Source organism: Carettochelys insculpta, chromosome 6 (assembly GCF_033958435.1).
Source record: "Carettochelys insculpta isolate YL-2023 chromosome 6, ASM3395843v1, whole genome shotgun sequence".
Lineage (NCBI taxonomy): Eukaryota > Metazoa > Chordata > Testudines > Carettochelyidae > Carettochelys > Carettochelys insculpta.
Genome location: NC_134142.1, coordinates 82,046,939 through 82,071,106, shown reverse-complemented (window position 1 = coordinate 82,071,106; position 24,168 = coordinate 82,046,939). Strand labels below are relative to the sequence as shown.

General features: G+C 45.8%; 1 protein-coding gene across 4 annotated transcripts in view; it reads right to left on the bottom strand.

Annotated features, from left to right (window-relative positions):
- CAPRIN1 (cell cycle associated protein 1) overlaps positions 1-24,168 on the bottom strand; it is an 81,278-nt gene that overhangs the window by 4,490 nt on the left and 52,620 nt on the right. For 2 of the 4 annotated variants that reach the window (XM_074997476.1, XM_074997477.1), the window contains exons 10-16: positions 11,975-12,130; positions 11,297-11,405; positions 9,611-9,672; positions 8,228-8,338; positions 7,461-7,610; positions 1,187-1,337; positions 386-580 (exon numbers count right to left, since the gene is read on the bottom strand). In XM_074997476.1, coding sequence (XP_074853577.1) covers positions 386-580; positions 1,187-1,337; positions 7,461-7,610; positions 8,228-8,338; positions 9,611-9,672; positions 11,297-11,405; positions 11,975-12,130 — 934 coding nt within the window. The remainder of the gene's footprint in view (positions 1-385; positions 581-1,186; positions 1,338-7,460; positions 7,611-8,227; positions 8,339-9,610; positions 9,673-11,296; positions 11,406-11,974; positions 12,131-24,168) is intronic. The other 2 variants (XM_074997478.1, XM_074997479.1) reach the window with 2 other exon arrangements.

Below are 24,168 nucleotides of genomic sequence, written 5' to 3'. Positions count from 1 at the left end.
TGGTATCTGAGAATGTGTCTCTGATAATATGTAGTACACATATTCAAACCCATTATTTAGTATTTATACTACCAGATGCTTGGGTACCCTAGACATGGACCAAGACTTTGTTGCACTAGGCACTGAACCAACATCGAACAAAAGCTGGATTCCTGATTCAGTTATTAGAAAAAGTCCAGCACAAGCCTAGAATTTAAATCACTTTGTTAACTCAGAACAAAGTAAATACCACCACCACAAACTTAAAATCTCTTCCCAACATATTTCTGTGTTAAACAGGGTCAACATTTCACTTAATCTCCTGTCATTCTGTGATCCCGAAAAAAAAAAATCAAATAAACTTTGAAAAGCTTGATAATACACACACACACACACATTTTTTTACCTCTAAACCCATTGGTAGGTCCCCTGTATCCATTCATTAAGCCCCGAGTGCCGCGTGATCCACCACGAGACACTCCCCGGCTGTTATAATAAGGCTGATTGTTACGTGGGAACCCAGTATTCTGTTGTGGAGGCTGCTGGTGGTTACCTGCCACTTGATGGGACTGGTCCGGGGAACCATGAAAGGTGCCAACCACTATAATGGAAAACCAATAATGGAAATTTATGTTTCCTTTATTCCCCAAAGACTGAAAGATAATCAAGTCCGCCTTACTACCGTCTAGTAGAGCAGTAAATATATACCAACCCAAAGAAAGATGGTTGCAGAACTAAAATGTTATTCTGACACATTCCACAATATTAAAATAATGCAAAATCTCTAATGTTCGAAGAAGTTAGTGCCAATGGGCTTCCAATTTGTATAATTACTCATCTTTTCTCTGGTGTTTGTGGATTTAAAAAAAAAAAGATTACACACCACACAAGATGGAAACAAGTGGAAACACATTCTCAAGTGACTTCCACAATCTTTCCACGAAGTTGATAAACACAGGGCCCAGAGGCAGCGACACAACTCCATTAAAAAACACATTCTGCATGCAGAACTTCCTCTCAGTTGGATTCTCCTCATTAAGCGTTTCGGTTTTGTAGCGACTTCCTCTGAAGAACAAAATTTTACACATTCTGAATTCCACTTCATATGAAGTCTGCTGCCAGGTTTCTTGGTATTTGGTATCCACGACTATCCTCCATTGGAAGCCTCCCTTTTAGGCTAAAACAATGTTTTGTCTAACAAGTTTACCTGTCTGGAGCTGTTCTTGCTGAAGTTCTGATTGTTCTACTTGGTGAGGCTGATTGGAGAAACTCTGGTTGTAACTGGCCTGGTACTGATTTTGTTGCTTTAGAGTTTCTGGCTCATTGACAGGAGGAACAGGTGCATTCATATTGAATACCTACAATGGTAGGAAAAAGCTAAGTCTCTCTCTAGTAAACATTTTCCCAGTCTGTACTTAATTGTCTTTTACATACTATCAGAAACTATGTTTTATTAACTGATCAAAATAAACAGTTATCTTCCTTTCTCTAATGGGTGTTCTCTGAGATGTATTGCACACATCACCTTCTATTGTGGGTATGTACACACTTTGTGCACAGATGTAATTTTTCCCCCTTCAGCATTATCTGTTGCCAGAGTGGTTCTCCCGTTCCCAAGTCACCACATATCAGTACACAGTGGTATAAGAAGGCCAAGCCAAACCAACCTCGTTCAGTTCCTTTATACTAAATATAATCTGACAGAAAAGGAAAGGTGGGCAGGCCAAGGAATTGACACCTGGAACATCTCCAAGAACAACACAGTTACAGAAACACATAACTGTTTCCTCTTTGAGTTACTGAAAATAACTTCCCAGTAAATGACTTTCAAGACAACACCTATGGAGGTGGATTCAGAATCTGTCTGAATGAACAATGACTGCAAGACTACCCACCCAAAACTCACATCTCTGGATTGATAGTCAATAGCATAATGAGTGTGTAGACTGATGATCAAATAGCTGCTTTATAAAACTTAACAATTGCTACTTGAGCCAGGAAACCTGCAGAAGCTGCTTGTGCTCTAGCACAACAGGCTAGTACTCCAGATGACACGGTCACACAGGGCAGCTGGTTGTATAAATTGATGCAGAAAGAGATTCTTTGAGAGGAAATTATTGTTGTCCTTAACTATGGATAGAGTCCTGCAAATCCATGGATATTCACTTTAAATCTCATGGTATCTGTCTCTGGATGTGAATGTCAATGGTTTATTTTCATGAACATAAAATCTGTATCTGCAGTCCTACCTTGAACACTGCAAATTTGCAGATATTCATGCAACATTTTGGCAGATGCAAATTTTATATGCGTGCACGACTCTATTAGCAGCTGTAACAAAAAGCTGCATAAAACAATTTAGTATACTCTATATAGAAAGCTAACTCTCTTCTTACATCCAGTGTGTGAAGCTTTTCTTCATACTTAAACATTCTTTCTTCATATTTGGAGGGGAAAGACGACAAATAAGTTGGCCTATGTGAAAACTGAAGACTTTAAAACAAACTTTTAAAAGCATTGCAGCTGAAGAGAAGTTTTATCTTTGAAAAAACTGTGTAAAGGCGTTTTAATACTAAATTAATTCACTGAACTTTCAGGCGGAGGTGATTATACTGTGTCATCTTTATAGAAAGATGAAGATGTATAATGAACAGGGAATCCAAAACACCTCTCCTCAGCAACTCTTTTTTCCCCCAAATCTTTAATTATCTACTCTTTCTTCACACTTGTCATTCTCCCTGTATTATTTTCAGGGATCAGATCAATAAAGGGAGGGGGGACAGTCAGTGGATGGCCAGTGGAAAAGACACACACTTGATTTTTATAAAATCCTCCATAATTCAGTTGCAGAAGAAAGATTTATCTTTGTTGAGATCCTATACTTCCTTCCTTCCGGTAGGAAAAATGGACATTTGCTTGCCACCAGAGGGGAATGAGGGAAGATGATGTCAAATACCAGAGAACATGTCCAGAATGCTATGGGGATGAGGCCACTGTGTGATAGGTTCCCACTATGCACTGCTGCAAAAGCTGATGTTTGCTGATTGAGTGTGGCAGCAATAAGTCAACTTTTTGAGGAGCATATGGGGATTGGAATTTATAAAATCCAGCGCTACAAAATCGATTTTAATAAATTTGAATTCAGCTTGTAGTGTAGATGTAGCTTTAGATGGGGATGAGATCTCCTTTTGTCTTGGGAATCAGGAAATAATGGGAATAGGGGCCTTCTCTCCTGAGGTTCAACAGAATTTCTTCTACAATCTGTCTGAGAGAGAGACTGGGCCACTCACTCACTGAAGGGAAATATTAAGGGAGTGATCTCTGACTAGTCAAGCAGGGGTGAGAGGGCAGAGGTGTGCATGTGTTAAACTGGATGGCATATCTCCATTCCACTATACTTCAGTCATACTGGTGTGAAGTTATGTGTGTACAAGTACCTAGAACGGGATGAACAAAAAAGTGGGAAATCAACATCTTCAACACACCGTCAAAATGACTCTTTGGAAGGGGCAGCTGAATGTCAAGAGCTCACTGACACTGAAGACGAAGGCACCATCTACAGCTCCTTCTCTTTTTTCCTAAGCAGATCTTAGAAACAGGGAATAAAGCTATGGGGACAAAAAGGTGGTTAATGAAAGTGCATCCTGTCTGCCATGGGAATTTAAGTGTTACCTTGGAATCTTTAAGGGATGCAGCCTGTTGTCAGCACTCTCAAAGAACAGGTAGGCACTTCAAAACAGAAGGTCCTGTATGGGCTGTTTACTTCTGGGCAGCCAATTTGGTGTCATGGTTCAAGCTGCTGAATCTGCACAGTCCAGACAGTCCTGCAGGGAAGTTCAGGCTACCATTTTACCCTCTTCCATCAGAGAATTCTTGTTTGCAATCCTCTGGAAAATCATCCTTGAATTTGGCAATATTCTCCTAGTGTGTATAGTTTTATCAACTTGTGGGTGCTGGCAGGTTTGAGATCTTGAGCATCCTAAGGAATAAAATTTGTGACCAAAAAGATCAAGACTTTTTGAGTCCTTGCTCTCAGTGTGGAGACTTGTTCACTTTTTCTTTCCTGCGCATTGGCAACTGAGACAACTGGAGAACGAGAGAAGGGATTTTTTGTTTTTTTAAACAAATTGGATGGGGGCAGAGGCAGAAGAGAGTCTCTTCTCAGTCTTTTTACTGTAGGAGTCAGGTCGGAGGTGTTTTGATGAACTCCACAATTGCTCCATTGATTGGCAGACCAACTTCAGTCATGGTGGCAGAGTCACCTCTTCTACCTGAGTGCCAAAGACCCCAAACTACTCTTTTCAAGAACTCTTGCTGGGCCCTGTGAGCCTTCTGGAGGAAAAGGATTTTCCAGTGAATCAAGTTTCATCTGGGACAAAGACGAGGATATAACTGACATGTGAGGAATGGCCATCTCTGGTGAAGAAGCTACTTAAGATGGTCTGAGTTGGCAGGGACCAATCACAGCACCAGAAAGGAGAGACACACTCATTTCCTGGTATCTTTTTCCAGGTCAGCAATAGCTGAATGACATGTCTGATGTGCTTCCCATGATTCTTGGAACTGCTGGGGTGAAGTCCTAGCTGGGGTAGGGATCCCACATGGGACCCAAAGTCTAGTCATGGCACCTTAACAGAGGCCCTGATGCAGACAGGACTGGAAAGAATTAACCTGTACCTGGGTATAGGGGTGGGATGCAGTGTTCACTGCAAACTGAGTGCTTGGGTGGCTGTGCAAGAGAAATTCAGGTGCCACATAGGTGATTAGCAGAATGCCAACAAACACCTACAGTGGGCAGCATGTGTTATTCGTTGTGCACATTTGTACATGCCTTGGTGCACGACAAAATTTATTCTGCCCATGGACAAGAAAAACTAGAGGAAACACAGTGGGATGGGGTGTAGTACCAGAGAAATCAAGACTTCCTTCTAATAAAACTGGTTTGAGTGATCAAGGTAGGAATATACCTGGGTTATCAATACACTGAAGGTTGAGCTACAGGAGCAAGAAGTGATTGGACTGTTTCCAACACTGGTAAAACCAGTACTGAGAGATGAAGCAAGTCTCTTGTGGTTGCACATGCCTGTGGAGTAGAAGCAAGTGCCATCAACTGTTAGATACTCATGTCTCTCATGGGAAAATCTCAAGGGACAGGGCTCAAGAGCCAGAGGAATTAAACCCCTCCTGGTAGGCAATGCACTTGGGGCTGCTTTCTCTGCCACATACTTAACAGAATTTTTGCCCCACTTCACCTCATTACCAGAGCTGAGGAACAAGATGGTCAACCCGAGAAAGGTCTGGACCTCTCCTTTGGCACCAGAAACTGGGATTGCAGAGCTGAAACTACTTCTGGTGTAGTACACCGTATCGATGCTGAAGTACTTGAAGCACTTTCTAAATGCAGTCACTTGGCTAAGGGTCAAAGTCCTGCTTCCATAAGCAAGCTCTTAAGCCTAGTTGGTCTATCCTGCTTTAAGCAAGATTTGGAGGCCTTGCAAATATGTCAATTGTGACTACTGTGGGCATCACCCGAGCACTTCAGACTGATCAGAGGAGGATCACTGACGGGAATGGGTTTCGAATGTGTCTTACTGGACTTTAACTGTCAGGATACCAAGCTTTGTACCAAAAGAAAAGGTCCCAACAGATGTAAAAGACAGAAGACTAACACTAAACAACACTTTAATCCTGGGTGAATTCTGCAACCCTGATGCAGCCTTTGGAGATAAATCAATGACCCCTGGAGGAAGTGGAGAGACAGTGCCTGGGGATGCTCCAGCAGGTGCTGAGTCACATCACCCAACTGCTGTGCATCCAATATCACCATCCCCAAAACCCCTACCAAGCCTCACTGCACTGCACTGCACCCAGAAACAACTTTCTCTCTGCATCCAGACTCGCTCCCCTCAGGTTGGGGATGCACTGGCCCCTACCCTGGACCAGACTCAGCCACTAGTTCTGTCTGGGTAGGGCCAGGAGCACACTCCCTGCACAAAGTGGCTGATTCTGGGCTACATCCACCCATAGAAAGCAAGAAGCTCCAAACTGTCTCAGCCCCCCACTTCTTGCCACCATCATTCTTCAGCTGCAAGGTTACTGTTGGGAGACCCATCCTTTGTGCAACTTATCCATCCATACCTAGACCTTTGCTCCCAAATGCCTACCAAGCTCACCCCTGCACACAAAACACTCAACCAAAACCACCTCCTTGCTTCTGGAATCCCACCCTGGTACTCAGGCCATCCACTGACCTCAATACCCAACGTCGCACACTCCACTCCCTATCCATCCGGACTATGCAACTAACCCTCCCACATGGATCCCTAGCCATCTTCACTCAGACCCCCATTCTACCAAGCCCCATTCCCCCAGCGAAGCCCCTTCCCCCACCAGCAACGAGTCCCAATCACCTTCATCTGGACCCACTGCAGTCCCATGACCCCCACACCTGGATTCCCCCACCTCCAAAGAGGCCTTGTCCACCCTGATTCTCTCCCCTGCAGATCTCCCACTGAGCTGTCCTCACCCAAACTGCCCCCCAGAGAACCCTCTCCCTGCAAACCTGGACCCACCCTCATCCTACATCTGAGCCTGCCTGCCCACACCTGGCATACAGGAACAGCCTCAGTCCTTGTGCTGTTTCAGGGTTGGATGAACACTCGCTCCCAAGCAGAAATGTAAAATCCCATTTAATTAGTTAGCCCATTAAACATTAGGTTTAACAGATGAAAGGGAAGGGTGGTTGGGGGCTGCTCCAGTCAGGCTAAAGCACCCCTGCCTAGAGCTCAGGCCACTGCAGAAGAGGGCTACTCCAGCCATGTTGGAGCATCCTGCAACCATGGCAGCTCCACAGGGCTGGAGCAACCCCCTGCCCAGCAGGCTGCTCCAGCCCCTACCAGTTAAGCGCAACCAATAAACCTCATCCACTTAGGGTGAAGCTTACCAATTAAACTTTTAAATATCCCTATTTCCAAGTCTGCTGTCCCAAGAAGGTAGAGGTGGGGCTTGTGCAGCCTGTAGACTGATCTTCCGCCTTCGTGCATCCAGTGGCCTGTACGCCCCACTGCCATGCTGGAGCCTCCACCTTATTTACTGACAAAATTTGCAGAATTTTAAAATATTGTGCTCAGAATTCTCTCAGGAGTACTATTTACAAGGAGTGAAGATGACATTTAAATAAGCAAGTCTGAGATTGCTCTGACAACCATCATGGGCGGTAAGAAGGAACTGAGTCTCAAAGGTGGCTCCTCTTACGCAAGCAGCCAGTGGCACTCCAGCCACCCTGATACTGGCACCCCACACTGACAGAGAATGTCTAACATACATGTACTAGGCATGCACACACTTACAGTGGAGTTAACATGTGCAACCACTCAAAAGAACCTATTCTATATGCAATTATGTAACAGATCCTAGAGTCAAAATGGTTAACAGAAGAGCTGATTAATGAAGTGATTCAGTGTTAATCATTCTATACTTACTGTTTGCATGGACTGGAATGGAGCTGCATTAACATTGATTCCACTGCTATGTAAAGGTTTGCTAGGCCCAGCCTGAAACACCTGTGGCTGGGATGCAGTAGGAAGTGGTGATGATGCTGGGGTTTGGTCTGCACTCAGAGACATTGAAGCCTGGCAAATGAAATGAAGAGCACTTAAGTAAAATGTCATACAGTAACTGATGTCAAGTCACATTAGATCAAATTACACACAATGCCAGAAAAATGTTACTACTGACATGGAGACTCTCTCAACTCATGTGTTGAATGAAAAACAAATGTTTTCACCCTCATGGACTTCAGAGAAGGCTAGAGAAGTGAGTGAATGGAAAAGAAGCAAGCTCCCAATATGACACCTGCTAGTAATGATCACTAACATGTTCCTATACCTCCAAGCTAGCTTCCTTCATACTTGTCACTGAAATTCAACAAGATGCTCCACTAAACACACACCAATCCCTCTCCTCTTTATCAGCATGTAAGCTGTTGGAGACAATGTAATTAACCCTTTAAAACAGAGAAGTCAAACCATTGTTACTAAAAATTTATGATTTTGTGAAATCTTCAGTCACAAATAAGGTCATATAATAATTATAATAATTACTATAACAAAGGCCCTATCAATTGGCAGCTGAAACAAATATTTTAACTATGAAGCTTTATTTTCAAAGCACTATACACTACCCCTTTATTCACACCTGCAAACTAAGATAGAGTATCACTCCAAAAATAAAATGTAATAGAACTTGCCTGAATCTGGTCAATTGATTCTTTCTGTGGTCGTTGCTCTGTTGTATGAGAAGGCTGATACATAGGCTGGGACGCTGCGTAACCCTCACTTGTAGAGGAAACCAAGGGCACCTGTGGAAAAGAATTTAAGATTCAGCAGAACCTTAAATTTTACAAACTGGAGAATGAGACTTGAACCTCAGAAGAAGCTGCACCTGTGGTAAAAATCTTTTTATGAATTCCCAACATTTTTACAAATCTACAGTAGAACGTATTTACGCACAATTGGATTAAAACTCAAATGCTGAAACGGGCAAAACATCTCCACTGATCTGCACAGAATTCTAAGTTCATTTAGATTTATCCATTCCAGTTAAAAGTATGCTTTTTGTTTTTTAAAAAATAGTCTGCTAGATTCTTCCTACTCTTTTATTTCCTATGGCAATCACAACAGAAAGCATACAGAGTACCAGGGATGGAGAATAGTGTGCAGGAGCAGGCGCAGAAGCCGTGATTGTCAGCATGAACCCATCCATTTAAACTCAATATGCTCGCAGACGTTGTGACCTGATGCAGATTATATGGTGACGCAGACAAAATAATGTTGGTTTGAACACTGCTCTGCTGCCATCACCAACATGATCCCAAACCACCTGCAGAAAACAGAAGTGCTGCCTTGCAACAGAGGCTTGACCACAATTCTTGAAAAGAAGCCCATAGGGCAGTTTCCAAAGTTAGCTTTTTGAATCCTGGTATGTCCTTAATCCACTGCAAAGTGGAAAAGCAATTTAGCTTCTGGCTACCTAAATGGTTGAAAAATTACTGTTAGAACTGGACAAGGAGGAGTGCATTGAGGAAAACCAATAAGTATACCTTATACTGTAAAATGTAAAAAACCACTGGAAAATAGAGTGTGGGGATATGAAAGCACCTATGGCACAGGCATGGCGCCAAAGCAGAATCTATGAGGACAATCACTCTCAGAACACACAGTTCTAGCTAAAGGGCATGTTACTCCCAGTGAACACAGTCTCAATCTCTGTTACTCCACATAGCACTTCTTGTCAATATTCAACAGCAAAACATTTCTCAGATTTCTAGCAGGGATGCTTCCTGCAAGATTTAATCCATTCCAGGACTCCTATACGTCTACTGGAAATAAGAAGTAAGGAGACCCTTGATGCTATCAACTTTTCACAGGGTAAATTCAGCCACTACCAAGTCTGAAGCCTGCAAAATTGAAGGGGAGTGGACACTAACAATATAAAAAAAAATCTTAAGAAAACATAAGCTTATTTCTGATGCACATAATGGTTAATCTCTTCCAACACAATACTCACCAATTTAAATAAACCTAAAGCCAACTAAAGGTCTAGTAAACGATTCACTGAGCGTAGATCTTACCTGTGTAGCTTCTGGTTGCACAGGAACTTGGTTAGGCTGGGTAAGTCTAGATTCAGCATGAACTGGAAACACAATTAATTTTATTTCATAGATTAACTTTAAAATGCGTTCTTACATGGTATAAATTATAGGTGGGACTGGCAATGCAGACTTAAACTAAGATTGCCCAACACATCTCAAAATAAGTTGCTTAGAACTCTGCCAAACTAAGTTGCTGGCCTCAGGATGTTTTTTTTTGTTTTTTTTTTAAAAGTTCAGCTAATATGATTCATCCATTGCAGAGACAGAGGAAAGAAAAAGTGTTCTGCCCATCTTAAAAACTCCTGGTGAGCTTTTCTACAACCCATGGTGCACTAAATCTATTTGGATAACAGACCTGAAATTTGACAGAGCATGGCTAGTGTGGCAAAGATGTTATAAGCTGCCATCAAGCAAGGCCTTGTTTGGCACCTGAAATGTGATCAGGGAGCGTGTCCTTTCCTGTATTCTCAATGACTCACTGTTGTACCTCGGAAGAACTGTGGAACACACTGCCTGATTCAAATGTGGGGGAGGGGGAGATGGCTGGAATGGGGACAAGGCAACAGAAGGAAAGACTGGTGCTTGAATGGTGCAGGACTGGGACAAGGAGACAGGGTGAGGAAGAGAGGGGATTGTGATGTGGCAGAAGACATGAAACAGTCAAAAGAATCTGTACACATATAGGAACTCTCCACTACATTTTTGAGTCTCATCATACCTATATGAAATTCCTTTGAAATTGTCCCATTTTCTCTAGCGCCCATTGACAGAGGATTATAACCCACTACCACTGTCAGTTACTCTATTTACTCAAATGTCTGAGCGCAGTGCAGTAGAGCGGAATACTCCACACCCACTGATGACTCCTCATAGAATGATCAGTGTACCACATAATGGAATTCTGATTTTTTAGGTTTACTGCTTTTAAAATAAGGAAATTATATACACAGAAGTGTTAAATGTCCACTATGGTTGCAAAGTTAAGCACTAAAATGGTTAGAAAAATGCCTTAATTCATGTTGCCTGTGCAGCTATAATTCAGCTACCTTGTGCATACACATGAAAGAGTCTCTGATCACATGATCAACTATTTTCCCACTACAGGATCCCCAACCCATTCACAATACAAACAGGATAGTGCTCAATTAACTAAGCATTTATTTAGTGTTTTCTCTGAAAAACTGAATCATTAGTTTTCTCATGGGCTGTTCTCTGCTGGTTATCACCACAGTATGAGTGCTTCACAAATACCCCCTGCAAAATGAAGCAGAGATTTTACAGAAAGGGAACTGAGGCACAGAGATTTAGGTCAGAATTAACCATTAAATCTAGAGATATCAGTCTACAGCAGATTGACATGATCTCAATCAGAAATCAAGTGCTGGGTCTTACGTTCAAATAATTTAAAGGACACCCTACTATGAGAGATTTTGGGAAATAATTTATACCTCAATACCACAAATGAAAATTAGAGCCACAGACTACCAGAAATCTACAGAAAAAGTGCTCTACGACATAGCTACATCTCATGAAAAGAGGAATTCTGCTGAGTCATGATCTTCAGGTTGGTTTAACCTTAGAGACAGCAGAGTCAGGAATTTCTGAAATAAAGTTAGTTTTGCAAACCTCCCCCAAGATTCAGTTTTATGATTTACCATTACAAACCTGGAGCGCAAACCATCTGTGGCATGTCCAAGTTTTGTGCTGGATTCATGGGCTGTGCTGATACGATGGCAGGATCAAGAGCTTGATTCTCAAACTCCAACATGGAATCCTAAGAGGATAATTTAACAAGATTCAAGCATGCTTTTTTTAAAAAAAAATTAAAGTACATGATAATGGATTCAGACTGTTTTTACACAAAAAGCAGGAATATCAACATATTTAAAATCAAGTAAGGTTAAAAAGGATTCTGCTATACCACTTATAATTCCAAAATCACAGAATTTACTTTGCAACTGTGAGGCATACTCCAGGTAACAGAAGATAATGTAACTATGGCAGCTTGTTTTCACAAGCAAACAAAGTATTATTTAGGTGGTTTTATCATTTTCCACTTTACAAAGTGCAGCATCACCAACATACATAAGAAAGTCTTAGTTTTATTTAGAGAACAACAAGAAGTCCAGTGACACCGCAAAGCCTAACAGATATTTTAGAGCAGATGCATCTGATGAAGAAGGTCTTTGCCCCCCAAAGCTTACGCTCCAAAAATATCCGTTAGTCTATAAGGTGCCACCGGATTTCTTGTCATTCTCCAAGATACAGACTAACACGGCTACCTCTCTGATACTTAGTTTTATTTAGTGTCTCTCAAACCAGTCCACCACAGCAACCACATACCTGCATAAAGTTGTATGGGCCCTGCATCTGTGCCATAAGGTCCTGAACTCGCTGTCTTCTAACAAGAGGGTCAGCTGGAGTCACAGTAGCAAGAGCATGGGGCTCAGGAACTGGAGGAGATGTCACTTGTGGTTGTTGCTGGAGTGAATTTACAACCTAGTGAGGAAATAACTGGCTCATGTATTTTATCTACATATTTGGTTGAGATAGCAGAAGCAACTTATCCAAGAATAAAAACCGGGAACTTCAATGACAAAAGTTCGACAAACTTTTACAGAAACGGAACTAAAGCATAGAGATTCAGGTCAGAATTAACCACTGGAACCTTGGAACTTCAACAACAAAAAGTTCGATAAACTAATAAAGTGCAAGGTACAAAGTGTGTTATTGCATGTATGTACACTGCAAACATCAGGGACTCTACTACCAATATGCAGATTTCTTAGAAGGATGTTTTACGCCTTGTTTTTCTTTAGCTCTTTTCAAGACTATGAACTGCTTGAAGAATATTCTTGTGACAAGAGTTCTAGGAACAATTACAATTACTTCAGCAACTCAGTATCCACCTACCCACCCACCACCAGAGTGCAGGAGAAATGCACAATCAATCATTTATTTTTGGTCTACAATCAGACTAAGTTTACATTTCCAAGTTTATCAAAAGTTATTCCAGAACAACTCCCCACGTGGGCACACATTCAGAAATTAAAACGGCTTTTTTTTTCTTTCCTATTTACCTTAATTAACAAGATCAGAAATGCATTCTATTTCACAATCAGTGTCCACACAGAGAGTTATTTCTGATTATTATTCAACATCTGTGGGGGCAAATTTCCAAACGTAGGCATGCCTTTGTAGTCATTTCAATAAGGTTATTAAATCTTAGTACTAAAGAACTATGCAAGGACTTAAATGATCATGTTATCCCACACAAATTGCCTGAAAATGTACTGATCTCTCATCTAAGGCAGTGTGGTTTAGAAAGAATGGGTGCCCAAACAGTATTCTCAGACAGGACCAGAGGCTTGATTAAGCCTGGCGACGAAAGCTAAGATGCTCAAGTCTTAAGTTTACTTTGCAGCCTATACACCCTGAAAACAGGCAGTATAAAGGACCTCTACCACGCATTTGAAAAAACTGAATAGTAGGATTCTTTACACAGTGTCTAACAGGTGAGTCACAGTAAAGGGACCAACTGCACTATAGCATACGACTACATTTACACGTAAAAGAACTAAGCAGCAAATGGCAAGGTTCAGTAGAGGCTCCTATCAGTGTTCAAGCTTGAGGATATTCCCTGCTGATTCCCAGAAACCAAGAACAGTAGCAACCCCTTCCAATATAAATTGGGACCAATACTGGTAATCTGTCCAGTGCCCCACTGTTCTCAGACTTCGTACACGCCAAGATCTACAGGTTTACAGACTAGTTTCCCTATGATCCAACACCATACAGAAATGGCTATGAAAACTCAAGTTGTGCTGGTCACTCTAAATGGCACATATGCCTCTGAGGGGAATCAAGAGAAGAATGCAACTTACAGTATCAGAAAACATACCTAACCCACGTTCATAGCTGTGATGACTAATACTAGGGGTGGGCAAGATTTGGCCCTCCAGGCCTTTTAATTTGGCTTTATGGCTGCAAGATGGGAGGGGAGAAATTGAATTCTGCCTTCACCCTTACAAAATCTGTCTGCTCATATTGCAGGAAACTGGCCAATGGGAGCTGAAAGAATTTCCTGGGGTGGAAGTAGTGCAGCAATCTCTCAGCTCTCATTTGTTGGTTTTATGTAATTCTATTATATCATCCCTGTCTCTTTACAGCTCACCCTCAAATCCTGTCAGATTAACCACTTTCTGATGGTGTCCAAGAGTACTCTTTTACTTTGCTACTAATAGGTGGCTATAATTAGTTTATATGACTTATTAGTTCATATATGACCTTATGCACCTGTTTTAAAGTGGCATTAACTATGCGAGACCTCCACTTCTCAACCTTCATATCAAACTAGGAGAGGTTGCAAGAGCTTTGGAAATTAGGATGAAACAAACTAGACAAACTGGAGAAAGAGTCTGAGATAAATAGTATGAAATTCAGTAAGGACAAATGCAAAGTATTCCATGATCCACTACACGCTAACAAAATGAGAAATGATTGCTTACAAAAGGACTACTGCAAAAAGGAATCTAGGGGGTCACCGTGGACTACAAGCTAACTACGAGTCAACAGTGCAACACTTTTGCAAAATAAAGCAAATATTCTGGGATGTATTAACAAGAATGCTGTAGGCACGACATACGGTGTGGGCAAAATCAGAAGTGTCCAGAGAACAAAGGTGATTAAAAGGTCTAGAAAAAATAACCTACGAGGGAGGATTGAAAGAACTGGATTTGATCAGTCTGGAAAAGAGAAGACTAAGAGGGGACACGATAAAAGGTTTTTGTAAGGAAGAGCAAGAAAATTATACTCCTTAATCTCTAAGAAAAAGACAAAAAGCAATGGGCTTAAAATTGAAACAAAGGTGTTTTAAGATTGGACATTTGAAAAAAACGTTTTAATGGTCAAGCCAAGGGAAGTTGTGGATTTTTAAGAGCTGGTTAGACACACCTGTCAGAGATCATCTGGATGGTACTTGGTCCTCCATGAGTACAGGGGACTGAACTTGCTGAAATGATTCTCCAAAAGCCCAAAGTTTGCACCCATTTCAAGTTTTTTCCCCCGGCCCAAGTTACCTACTGAAAGTATGTCAAAACATTGAGTGACCTCAGAGTAAAGTATGGAGAGAAACCTGGCATTAAGAAACAGAACAGCATTTGCCAGTGAGCTGAGCTTCACACAAAACAGTACCATTTCTGAAATTCTTAGTGGACAGACATGCACCTTTACTGAACACCCACGATCAAGAATAAATCTTAAAAAACCCATGAACACACATTTGTTTTAAAATTCCCCTTTTCCAAATACACACAATTGACCATCCAAAGGAATCCCTATGAAAATGTCTGTTTTAAGTGGTTTACTGCCATCTTAGGACAGTTGCCTAAAGTGAAATGGTTAGTTTTCACAATCTGCTGAAAACATCGTGTTACATTTAATCTCTCCCACTTCTAAAGCTCAATTCTACACTTTTACATTGTACAATCCCCAAGCTGCCAGTTATAAGAATGGTTCATTGTGAAATAACACAGAAAAATGCTTGGAGGGTAGAAAACAGACAGTAAAAAACGAAGATTGAAAACGTGGCTTCTCTCATTTTTGAATGTTGGCACCAAGTGTTGACTAACTTGATTTTTCTATTTCAACAGCAGACACAAAGCTTACTTAGCAGCTATTGGCTTAACAAGAGTGAGGCCATGCACCTTTAAAAAAAACTGATTTGGAATTGACTTAAGAACATCCAAAGAAAAGTTACTCACCGTAGTAACGGTGGTTCGAGATGTGTCCCCGTGGGTGCTCCACAATAGGTGTCGGGCTTGCCCGGCGCCGCAAATCGGATCTTCCAAGCAGTTTCTGCCGGACCGCGCATGCACCGGCGCGCACCGCTCCCTTGCGCGCTCCTGGCCATGTACGCGATCCGGTCCCCGCCAGTTCCTCGACCAACCGCCTCGGGTGCCCCTGCAAAACACTAACAGAGATCCGAAGCGGGGAGGATGGGCGGGTAGTGGAGCACCCACGGGGACACATCTCGAAGAACCACCGTTACTACGGTGAGTAACCTGTCTTTCTTCTTCGAGTGTCCCCATGGGTGCTCCACAATAGGTGACTACCCAGCAGTAACCCAAGATAGGAGGTGGGTAATCGGATTATGTGCAGCTTGTCCCCGAGAGGACCGCTGCAGAGACACGGGTATCCTCATGGAATACCCTGTGAAGGGCGTAATGTTTGGCGAAGGTGTCGTAGGACGACCAGGTCGCTGCTCTGCAAATTTCTTTTAACGCAACGCCCTTGAAAAAGGTTGTTGACGCCGCCACCGCCCTAGTGGAATGAGCCCTGGGAGTGGCCAATAAAGGAGTCTTTTTGAGCTCGTAGCACATTTTTATGCAAGATACAATGTGCTGTGAGATTCTCTGCGAGGAGAGACCTTCTCCTTTCGATTTGAGAGCGAGGGAGACTAGGAGTCTATCCGTTTTCCGGAAGGACTTGGTCCTGTCTACGTAGAAGGCTAGCGCCCTCCTCACGTCCAGGAGGTGTAGGCGCGCCTCTTCGTTGGAGTTATGAGGCTTTGGATAAAACGAGGGTAGAACAATAGGTTCGTTAATGTGAAACTCGGAAGAAACTTTGGGAACAAAGGCTGGATGCAGCTGTATGGTTACCGCCTCCTTGGAAAAAACAGTGCAGGGTGGCGTTGCCATGACTGCCGCGAGCTCGCTCACCCTACGAGCTGACGTAATTGCAAGAAAAAAGGTCGCCTGTACTGTAAGGAGGCGGAGGGAAACCGTGGCCAAGGGCTCGAACGGTGGTCCCATTAGCGTGGTAAGCACCAGGTCCAAGTTCCACAAAGGTGGAATCGGTTTCCGAGGGGGGTACAGGTTTACCAACCCTTTGAGGAACCTGGTAACCATAGGGTGGGCGAACACCGTGTGCCCTTCCTCCTCATGTCTGAACGCCGAGATGGCGGCAAGGTGGACCTTTAACGAGGATAGCGAGAGTCCTCCTCTCTTGAGGTCCAGTAAATACTCTAGTATCGTAGGTATAGGCACCAAAAGGGGGGCCAGCTGTTTGGTAGAACACCAAGCCGTGAAGCGAGTCCATATTTGCTTGTAGGTCTTCCTGGTGGAAGTCCTCCTACTACTTTCTAGGACTTGCTGTACTTCCACTGTGCATGTGCTCTCTAGGGAGCTGAGCCATGGATTAACCACGCTTGCAGTCGCAGGCTTTGGGGGTGCGGGTGCACTATGGACCCCTGGGCTTGCGTGAGCAGATCCGGCGCCACCGGAAGAGGCATCGGTGGATGGTCCGACATGCGCAGGAGTAGGGGGAATCATTGTTGTCGATCCCACGTTGGGACTATCAGGATCATCCGGGCCCTTTCCCTCCTGGCTTTCTGCAAGACTTTGTGGATCAGCACTGTGGGAGGAAACGCATAAAGCAGGGGGCCCCTCCACGGGATCGCGAACGCGTCCCCCAGGGACCCCCATCCCAGTCCTGCCCTGGAGCAGAATCGTGAGCACTTCTTGTTGTGCTGAGTGGCAAACAGGTCTATTTGGGGAAAACCCCATGCGTGGAAAATCGGCCGTAGCAGATCGGGACGGATCTGCCACTCGTGTGTGAGTGCAAAACGCCTGCTCAGCTGGTCTGCCTTCACATTGTGCGCACCCAGCAAGTATGAGGCTTTCAAGATAATATTGTTGGCAATGCACCAGTTCCATAAGCGGATTGCTTTCGCGCACAAGGCACGGGATCGAGCTCCTCCTTGCCTGTTTATATAAAACATGGTGGAGGTATTGTCTGTACTGATCCCGACGACTTTGCCTTGTATGTGGTCTCGAAAGTGTCTGCAGGCGTTGAACACTGCTCTGAGCTCCAGTATATTTATGTGTAGTGACCGTGCCGTGGGTGACCACAGTCCTTGAGTCACCTCTTCTCCCATGTGCGCTCCCCACCCTATGAGGGAGGCATCTGTAGTGAGAAAAACCGATATTTGCAGCTGGTGGAAGGGTACCCCTGTTAGCAGGTTCCTGGGGTTTACCCACCATTGTAGGGATTTGCGCACCCCGGCTGTGGGCGACACCACCCTGTGAACGGTGTGTACTGCCGGTTTGTATACACTCGCCAGCCAGTGCTGCATGCTGTGCCTGTGTAACCTGGCGTTCTGTACTATGAACGTCGCCGCTGCCATGTGGCCCAGCAGCTGCAAGCACGTCAAGACCGGCACCGTAGGGCTGAAGGTGATGACCTGCACGAGGGAACCGATGGCCCGAAAGCGAGCCTCTTGTAGATATACTCTCGCTGTAACCGAGTTTATGCGAGCCCCTATGAACTCTATGTCCTGTGTGGGGTCTATTTTCGATTTTGCCAGATTGATAACCAGGCCGAGTGAAGAGAACGTGTTTGCTGTGACGCGTATCATGCGCAGAACCTCCCCCTTCGAGGCCCCTTTGAGCAGGCAGTCGTCCAGATACGGGAAAATAAATACCCCCTGTCTGTGCAGGTAGGCTGACACCACTGCCAAGGTCTTGGTGAAGACTCTGGGGGCCGAGGAGAGGCCAAACGGTAGGACCTCGTATTGGAAGTGTTCGTTGCCTACCATGAACCGGAGGAATCGCCGCTGAGCCGGATGGATAGTTATGTGGAAGTACGCGTCTTGTAAATCGAGGGCTGTGAACCAGTCTCCATCGTCCAGTGCTGTAAGGATGGAGGCGATTGTGGTCATCCGAAAACGTTGCTTGCGCAGGTACCTGTTGAGGCCGCGAAGGTCTAAGATGGGCCTCCAGCCTCCTGTCTTTTTCTCCGTGAGGAAGTACCTCGAGTAGAACCCTTTCCCTTGCAGTTGCTCCGGCACTCATTCCACTGCCCCTATGAGCATGAGATGGTCCACCTCCTGCCTGAGCCTCGCTACATGGGAGGCCTCCTGGAGGTGGGGCTAGGGTGGAGGTCGTGACGGTGGGAGCGACTGGAAGGGGATGGCGTACCCCGTGGCTATGATCTCCAGCACCCATTTGTCTGTGGTGATCCTCTCGTAGAATGGTCGGAGGCGATGGTGGAATAGTCGCTTCGGATGACCTTGTACGATGGTAGTGATGGCGCAGCCCTGGATCTGTATGTCAAACTTGTGGCCTTTGGCCCCGCCCCGAGGACGCACGGCTCTGTTGTGAACGTCGCCTGGGAGTTCTGTACTGCTGGTGCTGTTGAAGTCGCCCTTGCTCGTAACCCCTGTGGTACGGGGGGGCTGTTGCTGGTACCGACTTTGTTGAGGTTAGTACCTTTTCTTTGTGTATGGAGGGGCGTTGCTGTGGAAAATGCTGCTGTGTCCGCAACGTCCAGGGCGATCTGAACTCCCGTCCTCGAGGCCGCGTAGCCTTCTTGCACAATGGCCTTGAGCACCGGCTTTTTGTCCTCTGGAAGCGAGTCCATGAGGGAGGTTAACCTGGAATAGTTGTCGAAATTATGGTTCGCTAAGTGTGCTGCTTAATTTGCCATTCGCAACGTTAAAGTGGAGGAGGAGTAGACCTTTCTGCCGAACAGCTCTAGCTTCTTGGCATCCTTGTCTGTCCCCCTGTCCTGAATTAAGATGTCTTTGATCTTTGTTGTGACGACTCCACCACCAAGGAATTTGGCTGTGGGTGGCTGAACAGGAACTCCATGCCCTTCGCCGGCACGAGGTATTTCTTATCCGCTCTCTTTTGGACAGGCGGAATAGTCACAGGGGTCTGCCATATCGTAGTGGCGGACTCTAAGATCGCTTCATCAAGTGGTATTGCTACTCTGGAGGAGGCCGGAGGTCTCAAATTTTTGAGGAGTTTATGGTGTTTCTCTTGCACCTCTGCTGTCTGGATGCCTTGCGTGAAGGCCACCCTCTTAAACAGCTCTTGAAACTGTTTGAGATCGTCCGGAGGATGGACGTCCCCCGGGGCCGTAGCCTCGTCCGGGGAGGAGAGCTAGGAACCACTGGGGTACGTCTCTCTGGACCCTTCCGGTTCCTGCTGGTGATGGTACACCCTCTCGCTAGAGGTTTGCGAGGGAAAATCTCGGGGTTCCATAACCAGTCCCCCCTGAGATGCTTGAGTCTCTGTCCCCGGTCGCAATTGCCCTCGGGGGTACGAGATCGTCTGTGGGGATCTTTCCCTAGTAGATTGCCGATGGTGTCTATGCCCCGCGTGGTAGGGGCGACCATGGCAGTATAGGCACTGTTCTTGGGAAGGTGACCTAGACCACTCCCTTGGTGCATACCCTCTGCGTCTGGGGGAGGGAGATCGTCGAGACACTGGAGAGAGCGATTTTGCATAATAGTCCAGTGGTTCAAACCCCAGGAAGGGTGAAGGTGGTCCCAGCCAGGGTGAGGCTGGTTGCAAAAATGGAGAAGGGGGCTCCGGGTAGGCTAGGGGGGACCCCTGCCTTCTGGTTGGAGTCTGCAACATAAGCGGAGGGCTGTGAGAAAGCAACTCCACAGCCCTGTCCGGAGAGGGGCTGCAATGCCTCCTCTTGTGTGCAGCCTTCCCCCTCCCTGGAGGAGGTAACTCCGCCCCCTGACGCACAGGGGATCCCGGCCCCGTCCGCACCGTGCTCGGCACGCTCGAAGGCGGTGCCGCACGTGCGGTGTCCTTCGGTGCCTGCAGGCTGCGTGCCTGCGCGCTCTGCACCGCTGGTTCCCTGGGGGTTGGTGCCGCTGCCTGCGGCGCCGCCGGCACCGGCGCTTGTTTAGCCGCCGCCCTGCCTGCAGTGCGGGGCGGCTGGCTGATTATCGGAGGCTGAGCCGCTTCCACGTGGCTCTCCGTGCCGCCGCCGATCAGCTGTTGCTGCGGCTGGGGGCTGCGCGCTCCTCCCGTCCCACTCGCTGTTGCTACCAGCAGGGATCGGGCTGGGGAGGCTTTCCTCCGTTTCTGCGCTGATGGGGTGAGGGAGGCAGCTTTCCTTTTATGGGACCCGGAGGGTCCCTCCTGCTGCTGCCGCTCCGGCACGTCTGGCTGGAGGGCCTTATCAAAAAGCAGCATTTTAAGCCGCATCTCCCTGTCTCTCCTTGCTCTGGCTGTTAATTTAGCACAGAAGGAGCATTCCTGTGCAACATGGGACTCCCCAAGGCACCTTATGCATAGACTGCGCCCATCGGACGCTGGCATCGCCTCTCGGCAGGACTCACATTTTTTAAATCCTGAAGAGGACATTGTTGGTGAGTCTTTCAGTTGTTAAACGGGTACTTAGCACCTTCTCTGTGCTGTTTTCCCCTTCCAATGGCCTGCCGCAGCAGGAGGGCTGATGGCCCTATGCTCCTGGCCTCCGGCTCTTGTTACTGGGACTGGATTGAAGCTGTCCCGCTTGTAGTTTGTTTGTTGCTTTTGTTTTTTTGTTTTTTTTTGCAAAAAGAATAACCGGCTAACTTGCAGTAGCCTAAGTACTTGAAAAACTTTAAAGAAAAACAGTTAAAGCCATTGAATACGCTACTTGGCCTTAGCCTAGTTCGGATTCCGTCTGCAGCCGACGGCGGTTAGGAGGAACTGGCGGGGACCGGATCGCGCACATGGCCAGGAGTGCGCAAGGGAGTGGCACGCGCCGGCGCATGCGCGGTCCAGCAGAAACTGCTTGGAAGATCCGATCTGCGGCGCCAGGCAAGCCCGACACCTATTGTGGAGCACCCACGGGGACACTCGAAGAAGAACCTAAGTTGTTTTGAGCTAATCCATAAAAATTGGGACAGTTTTTTCACAGAATTTAAAACAGCATCTTTTCAGAAATGCAAAGCTAGAAGTAACCTCAAATAGCCATCTAGCAAGGCCCTCCACTATAAAGACCAGGCAGGATGAAACATGCCTACTATGAACTCTGTTAGATGCTTATGTAACCTATTTTTAAAATCCTCCACAGCCTTAAGTAACCTGTTCAAGTACTTACCTATTTCATAGTTCAGTAATTTGTATAATAGTTAACCTACATTTTGCCTTAGCTGAGGCACAAATTTTTAAAGCCAGACAAAAATTCAGATACAAATACTGAGGCTGTGTCTACCCTACAAGATAAATTTGACTTTTAATAAATTCGATTATTTAACCTCGATATTATGAATAAAAATTAAGTGTCCACAAAGCTGCTTGAATTCAACCCACCTTTTTTCTGTGTGGTGTTTCCACGTTACCATTGCTCTGCGCAAATTTGACAGCATGAGCACTGCATTGCGGGTACCTATTCCACAGTGCCTTAGATCTGGTTGGTTGTGGGCATTTCATGTTTGAATCCCATAACGCAAAGCACTGTCCCAGAATTCAGACCACCAGTAATTGCACAAAAACAAACTGGAGATCTCACCATTTCCTGCTGCAGCATTCCAGCGCAAGCACGGATCCTGAAATGCTTCAATTCATAGCACACATCCTTTCAGCAACCACATTGGCTGTCGGGCAATTCTTCTTCAATTACAAAGCTCAGTGACTGTTCAGTATCATAATGGTGCTGCTGCTGGTTTGAAAGAGCGTATCTCCCAACTGCAGTCCAAGAACTCAGAGCTGCTGGCTGCCCTGGCCACAGTGGACCAGTGGTTTTGGACTCGCAAGACCAGCACGCACTAGTGGGACCACATGGTTCTGGAGTCCTGAGATGACCAGCAGTTGGTGCAGAAGTTTTGCATGCATGAGCCCACTTTTATGGAACTTCGTGATGTGCTAGCCTCTGCCCTGAAGCACACTAACACAAGAATGAGGCTGGCTTTAACAGTTCAGAAGCAAGTGGCAATCGCACTGTGGAAGTATGCAACACCTGACAGTTACTGGTCAGTGGCAAATCAATTTGGGATAGGCAGATCTATAGTGGGGTCCATGGTGATGTAAGTGGTCCATGTAATCTGTCGGCATCTCCTCAGGAAGACTGTGACCCTTGGAGATGTACAGGCAATACTTGATAGGACGCTTCTGGGCAGCAAAGCTAACTACGGTGGGACAACAGATGACATGCACACCCCCATCATTGCCATAGACCACCTGGCCTCAGAGTATATAAACTGAAAGGGATACTTCTCAACGGTGTTGTAGGGGTTGGTAGATCACGAAAGCCACTACATCGACATCAACGCTGTCTGGTGAAGGAGGGTTCATGACATGCACATCTTCCAAAATTCCGGACTGTACAGAAAGCTCCTGGATGGAACTTTCCCCCACAATCGGAAAATCACGATCAGCAATGTGGAGGTGCCTATTGTTATATTGGCGACCCCGCTTACTCTCTGCTCCCTTGCCTTAGGAAGCCCTACAAAGGAGTCGTGGACTCCAGCAAGGAAAACTTCAGTCAGACTCAGCAGGTGCAGAATGGTGGTGGAATGTGCCTTTGGCCATTTAAAAGGTTCAGATGCTTTCTGAAAAACTTATGTCCCCACCATTATTACAGCATGAGCTATTCTGCACAACATATGTGAAGCTAGGTGGTAGACTTTCCTGTCCATCAGGAATTCCGAAGTGGAGGCCACAGGCAGGGCTTACTCTCAGCCGCCTACACAATCATCCACCAGTAGCCATGCTGAGGCAGCAACAATAAGGGACGCTTTAAAAACAGCTTTATGAATGACCTGAAATGCAAACCTACCAATGTATTTCTTTGACATAATGCCAATAAACCATACTACATCTTAATGAATGAATGCTTTTACTTGGTGGGAAGGAGTTAAGTTGCAGAAAGCAGAATGCATGTGGTGGCCAGCTGCGTCTTCAGCCTTCCCCCAACCTGTCTGACTTCCCCAGCCACGTGTCTGCTGCAGACCTGGAGTATCAGTAGCCAGGTGTGCCTTCAGCCCTCCCACAACTGCCCAGTTCCCTCAGCCACGCATCCACTGCTGACCTGGGCATAACGGCAGACAGCTGTGCCTTCAGCCCTCCTCCAACCCTGACTACGATGTGTGTTCCTCCCCACTCTTGGAAGCCATGAAATCACCCCAAGCTCAAAGGAATGATATTATTTTGGGGTGGGAGAGGAAAAGTTTAAGTGACCGGGAAAGAAACCTTCAAGGCTGCTTCAATAGCCTTTTGCAGTGGCCCTTGGGGCTGGAGTGGCAGGCTATCCTCACCCTCCCTCCCCATGCGCAGGGACTGCGATGCAGGGGGGGGGGCAACCTCTCCTCAAGGGTCTCCAGGCAACAGGTATCAGCTCCTGCAGTGCTGTGTTGGGAGTACCTCTGCAGCTGCAGCAGGGAGCACAGGGTCTTCGTTTGCTCAGTAATTGCTGTTATGAGCTTTGCTGCAGCCTCACTCTGCTTTGCTGCTGGCTACTGCTGCTGGAAGTCAAGCATTCTCTGCTGAATGTGAGCTTGACTACGACACCACTGAGCAGTGTCCTTTGTCAGCTTGGTGGGCTTAGCTTCATTCCTCTCCATGTGCTGCTGCAGAATAACATCCTGCTTGCACTTAGTTCTCCTTCTGCTCCTCTCTGCTCTGCTGGGCATTGGCTCTGGAAAATGAAGGTGGAAAGTACTCACCCAAACTGCTTGGTCCAGGGGGCTCAGGGCCTGGCATGAAGGTGACCACTGTTGATGGGCCTGGTTCAAGGTCTATGGTGAA